Source organism: Phallusia mammillata, chromosome 7 (assembly GCF_965637545.1).
Source record: "Phallusia mammillata chromosome 7, kaPhaMamm4.hap1.1, whole genome shotgun sequence".
Classification (NCBI taxonomy): domain Eukaryota; kingdom Metazoa; phylum Chordata; class Ascidiacea; order Phlebobranchia; family Ascidiidae; genus Phallusia; species Phallusia mammillata.
In genome coordinates, this window is record NC_137258.1 from 4,498,823 (window position 1) to 4,504,990 (window position 6,168).

Here is a 6,168-nt window from a genome sequence, read left to right on the forward strand (position 1 = left end):
AAAACCCTCTGTTTTTGGATGGGTCACCTGTTTGGGACACGTTGCCCGTCCATCACGGAGAATCCAGTTGGGGTAGCCGTTGTATTTCAAGGCTTTGCGAACCTTAGCCAGTTCCGCCTCGCAGTCGTCGCTATGAGTGCACAAGCGTCGTGCCTGATCTTTTAGGGAACGAACCACCCCTCTTTTCTGGTATGTGGGGTGATGAGATCGAAAATTAAGATACCTGCCGGTACTCGTTGGCTTGTGGTACACTCTCGAGTACAAGACGCCGTCATCGGTTCTTGTGACTTGAACGTCTAAAAATGGAAGACAGTTTACCGATTGGAGTTCCATGGTAAACTGAATGCCTGGTTGCGCCTCGTTGAGATGCTGTAAAAATGCCTCAACCTTGTTCTTAGCAATGACACAAAAAATGTCGTCAACATATCGCCGCCAGAATCTTGGTGGGTTGGCAAATGTTGATAAGGCGTTTTCCTCAAGCGCTTCCATTGTCATGTTTGCGACAACCACGGAGACCGGGGAACCCATCGCTGTGCCTTGAACCTGTTGGTAAAAGCTTCCCCTGAATGTTAAAAAGGATTGCTCCAAGCAAATCCGCAAACCGTCCACAATATCCAACGGGACCCATGGTGTTCTGTCTTTAAGGCTATAGTCGTTTAAAATCCTGGATGACGCGATGTCCATCGCCAATTCCACAGGAACACTTGTAAAAAGTGACACGACGTCATACGACACCAGAGGGTTTTGTGACACTTCCGTACATACCGAAATTGACGGATATTCTACGGCGTATGTTGCGTGACTTCGGCGTAGCGGTTGGCGTTCAACCTGCCAATACTCTCCGCAAGCTACTGAGTCACCCGAAAGATCCAATCGACACCCTTGAACAACGTGGTGTTGTATATTCTATTCCTTGCGCCGAGTGTCCGTTAATATATATCGGGGAGACTGGAAGGTCACTCAACACCCGCCGAAAAGAACATCAACGGGATGTTGACAACAGCGACGAAAAGAAGTCAGCCCTGTCCAATCACGCGGTATCACAAGGCCACCGTATTGATTTCAATGCGGCATCTGTTGTGGCCCGGGAGCCTGACTACAGGAAAAGACTATTTCTTGAGTCATGGAATATTCACCAACGGGTCAACACAATGAACATCAAAACAGACGTGATGCTGCCAGTGTGCTACAGGCACCTGCTTAAAGATTAGAGGGCCAATCATTTGTTATCGCGCGGTGTTTTCGTTGCGTTGTTACGTGCTTGCGTTCTATTCTTTTTTCCTTTGTTTATCGTGCACTGTACTAGTCGCATTCAGTGTTATTTACCCTGATGAAGACGACCTGTATAGGACGTCGAAACGTCGGAATAAAATCACATTTGCCAGAAGAGCTCTTTAAACTTGATACTATGCCTGGCAGTAATAGCTTATATATTTAAGGTTTAACCTGAACGCGGGCGATATTAAGCACTGAACATACGGACTTTAAGATGAACATAAATTCATAACTTGCATCAGCCCTTAAGCGTCTATGCAGACCAACAATCACGGCACACTCATATGTTATCACACTACGCCAGACTTACTGAAGGTCACTAAGCATTTGCACTCTGTGTCAGTATTTTTTTGCATATATTTACCTAGCTAGGTAGCCAGTTGCTGGACCTGACCTAACGTCAAACAGCCCTAAAACGCCTGGTTTAAGACCAATTGTCTGTTGTGTTGTTTTGGTCTTTCCTGGGGCTTCAATGTATAGGCTTGTCAATCCAACTTTTGGGTCGTAACGGACTTTTCAAAAACGGTTCGTGTTTGTACTTTCCGTTTCGGGCACGAATTTCAGGCACATTTACAACTCTGGATAATACTTTGCGAAAGTTGTGTCAACATGAATTTATGTTGTAAAAGTACATACACGAAACTGCGTATCAAATGCCTCAATAAGTTTCGTTTTGTTGTTCTGTAGTTTTTTACATTTTTAATTAAAAACTTCTTGAAGCTGTTTTAAAAATCAAGGTAACGCGGTCTTAGATTCAATTTAATGCAACAATACTTTTTTCACTGGCGAAGCGAGCAATAACAAACATACATATGCTTCCCAATTTTGTTCCCATTATTTTAATTCAAGTAATATGCTTTTCAAATACTCAAATAAAATAATATCGTTGCTATAGTAGGGCAAACTTAAACTTAAACTATTGATCCGCGTAGACTTTTATTTAACTGGTGCATTCATTATTCTCATCATTAGGTCAAATGGATGAGCTCACAGTACAAAATAAATTTAAAGACAGACCGTTCACCGATACAACCCTAAACGCAAATGCAGGAAGCGTAAACGATTATACCACAGGTACGTTTTGACTTTTGCCTTAACTTTTAGTTTTTATTTTTCTTTAGCTTTTTGTGGGTGAGCAAAATGACAAATTCACACATACTGATGTGAGTAACAGTTTGCAGTTGACATACTGCAGAGGTATAGTTTTATGCGATTGACTGGGGCAACTTGCAACCTTTTTTACAGTGACCTATGGCTTGTCAAGAATAACATTATCGAACGTTGTAATTATGAAGATTGTCTGAAATCTCTGTCTTTTTAGGCCAAAGCAGTTCACAATCAAACGCTGCATTTGATGGGGCCAAAAAAATGGAAAATCGTTTGGAAAATTCAAACATGGAAAATGTCACGTTTCATGGAAACGCAGGAGACGTCAATACATACAAAAGTGGTAAGTTATTTGCAACTTTAGCCACAAAATTCTCCTAACAATACAATTGTGACAATGGGTCACTGCTTGCTGATAAATTTGAAAAGTTTGCAAATTGCTTTTTGTGAATTTCAAGCAATTGATTATTATAATATTTGTTTTTTGCCACAAACGTACTTTTAGAAGAATGAGACTTTCACTCTGTGAATGTTTGTACTAAACCCATAAATGCTGTTTCTTTTAGGAGATGCTCCAAATAAAGTTGGCAGCAGAGCCGGAAAGAAAACAGTAGTTAATACATTTATTGGAGGAGAGGTTAAAGGAGGAGTGTTTAACCTGAATGCGGGCAATGTTAATAGTTACAAATAAATGCATAGTGGATCCACAAAATAGACTGTCCAAACTCCTTGTAAAAAAGTATAACTTGTTTTTCAGCTAATCTAACAGCACGTAAAAGTGATGAATTTCAAAACTGTATCTCGGTAATTCGTATAAGTTTTATACGTGTCCCGGCAATAAATTATTTTTCATTGTTTGTTCGGAAGGCGATCTAAAACGTGATGGCGAAAAGTTGTTTAGGTTAGTAAAGACAAAAGTGCAAAACCGACGTTTTTACAGTTTTGCAACTTTACAGTTTTGCAAATCTGCTTTGACACAAAAGAAGCAACAAAAGCAGACTTTTGCAAACAAGTATATATCACCTGGTCACACTAATTTTGTCTTAATAATTCTCTGTGTATAACCAGGCTGTCGACATGTAGCATCCATATACATTATTAGGGTCGCACCATGTTAAATTATAAAAAATGAAGGTGTTTAAAATCACTGAAACGATTTGAAGATGAACGTGTAGTATCACTAAATAGGATCCAGAATTTTAAACACAACCAGGTCGAATTGTTTACCGTTCTGCGTAGACGTTCAGGGAATACACTTAAACTTAAAATCACTTTTGCTTCTAACCGACTAGTTAAGGTGTGTCAAGTAGTTAGGGATCTATGTTGGTCGATTATTTCCTAATTGGTTGTAACAGATTTACTATTGTATACGACGGCAAGGAACGCAGTACATTAAAAGTGGTAAGCAAAGCCTGGAGTTGAACATAGAAAATCGGAACAATTTATTTTAGTTCAGCTGTTTGAAAAGACGTTTGATGAAGTCCGTGCCACAACCACAGTTGCAACCTGAACTTCCTTTGCAACAATATTAAAGTATGTTTCAAAGTTTTTGTTGGAAACATGTATTTACGGAGGAGAATAACGTTTTTAGACAAAAAAAGCTCGTTCTCGCTTCAGTCGAATAGTTCGACACTCTGCTGAGTGCTGACATACAAAAATCCACAGGGTTTTTTGTTGGGGAATACCCAACTGGTTTTTGCGAGTTTTTTGTTTGGCTTTGGCGCAATTGACTTTCGTACCGTTGTCTTTGTTACTCCGAACTTTGTAATGTTTTAGAAGACATAGGTAATAATACCTTGTCCGAAATGCAGTTTAATAGGAACAAAACCTTAGCTAAGCAATAATATGTAGACATGATTAATAGATATTTAAAGTTGGGCTCTAAAAGGTCAGTTCGGATCGGGTCAGGGTTTAAGTCGAAAGCTTTAGTTTTTAAACAAAAGCAAAAAAACAAACTACAACTTTGCCACCTTTGCTTCGTAATTTGCACAAACATGGGCATTTACACCGAGTGAGTGTCGATTTGTTGCATAAAGCCAAACGTTTTTGAAGATTATTACCCCAGTCGGAAAGTTATCCCCAAATCATACTTATATCAGTCAAAATCGTAGATATATAGGGTTGTTATATCAGGAAAGTTTACATCAGATCATACAGGGTCTTGAGGTGAAGTTGTTGCATGACTTTCTGAGAATATATGTCGCACAATCTCTACGTATACCTGCAGTTTTCTTACATAAAACAAAATGATAAACGGAAGTCACATGACCTTATTGTAAACTAAGGCATTTTAAACTTGGTCACAGTGGCAAAAGTTTCTTTGCAGTTTGATAGGATTTAGACGTGTTTGCTACATGGTTGTAGCTCCCAGGAAATTTAAACATGGGACAAAGTCAAAGCACGCCGACGCGACAACAGACTACGCAGCGGAGTGTTCACACACAGCAAAAACGAATAAAAGACGGTAAGTGTAGGTAACGCGACATTCTTGCTGCCCATTGTGTCGAAGATCGCGGGAATCCACAATGATATAAGCGCTAGTAACATTAAATTATTAAACATTACTAGCCCATAAAAACAAATGAACTACATTGCAGAAAAAGCAATTCGTTGTGCAAAATGTGGAGAAGCTGTGTTGGAGACAAAAGATATTCTTAAAAGAACTGGCAAAGATCCACTTTCAAGTCGCAATGTTCCTGTGTACACACATGAAAATAAACTGCTTCAGACCTTTCGCAATCCCGACAACGAGGAGTTCGAAATATTTACTGCTTGCTATGGAAGGTTTGATGTACATGGAGAGGTAAGCTATAACAACCTTATAAAAGGGTAAAATCGAGCCTAAAGAAAAACCAAATTGCTTCAGACTTCAGCTCAAAAAAGTGCAGTTTCGCTAAAAATACCCTGGAAAACGCTACACAAAATGAAGATTGTGATGAAAAAGCTTCACTTTACGAAATCAAGCACAACAAACAACTGCTGACAGTCACAGTGGTTAAAGATGCTCATGTTTTGGACAGTGACAAGGTAAAAATAAGCAAAATTCTTGTTATCTGCATCTTCTCATTAATGAATGAACAGCCAATTTGAAATTTGAGATTTAAACACTACAAACAAATATTTAACACACCCCATGATCCATTTAGCGCACAATGGATAACCTTCTGATTAACGGATACGCGCAGAGTGAAGTAACGTGTTTTCACTGCAAAACCCATCTCGGATGGAAACACGCACCACAAGGTGACGCAGGTGACACTACGCTTTACACACTAATCGTGTTCAGAGGACCTATTGGTAAGTTGGTTTTGTAGTGAGTCAGAAATTAATCGATTAAACTTGTATGATGTATTGTTTCTCAGATGAAGCAACAACGTTTGACGAGAATGAGGAACTCGAATGCTTTTCGTGTGTGTGCTGGAAAGGACTGCTAAAAAAAATCAGTACGTACACAACTACCTCAAACATTTTGTTTGTTGCACACTGTTCCCACAACACTGGTTGTTTTTAGATATTATCTTGTGGATCAAAAAAGTTTTATCTTCCCAGCGCCGAGGAACTGTTTGGAGCAAGGGTACGTTGTCTTTTTTTTTTTAAATCTACTTTCATTTTCGCAATACAAAACATAATATATAACTATTTGTTGGATCTACAAAATAGGAGCCACGTCAATGTATGCAAAATATTTTAAGTTTGGTAAAGCTTCCGTATTGTGAACGTGATTTTTGTTTGTAATAATTGGGTGCACTTGCATCAACAACACAAGGTTCAGTTGAAAACATCCAT

General features: G+C 39.1%; 2 protein-coding genes across 2 annotated transcripts in view; one reads left to right on the top strand and one right to left on the bottom strand.

Moving 5' to 3' along the window:
• LOC145237755 (uncharacterized) overlaps positions 1 to 919 on the bottom strand; it is a 2,788-nt gene extending 1,869 nt beyond the window's left edge. Inside the window, exon 1 of the mRNA XM_080100734.1 lies at positions 6 to 919. Within this exon, the coding sequence (XP_079956860.1) occupies positions 6 to 684 (679 nt within the window). The 5' untranslated portion in view covers positions 685 to 919. The remainder of the gene's footprint in view (positions 1 to 5) is intronic.
• LOC145237756 (uncharacterized) lies at positions 792 to 3,210 on the top strand. Its single transcript, XM_080100735.1, has 4 exons — positions 792 to 1,053; positions 2,248 to 2,349; positions 2,597 to 2,725; positions 2,949 to 3,210. Exons 1-4 carry the CDS (start codon positions 792 to 794, stop codon positions 3,071 to 3,073), a joined length of 618 nt encoding a protein of 205 aa, XP_079956861.1. The 3' UTR covers positions 3,074 to 3,210.
• Positions 3,211 to 6,168: the final 2,958 nt, after the last annotated feature.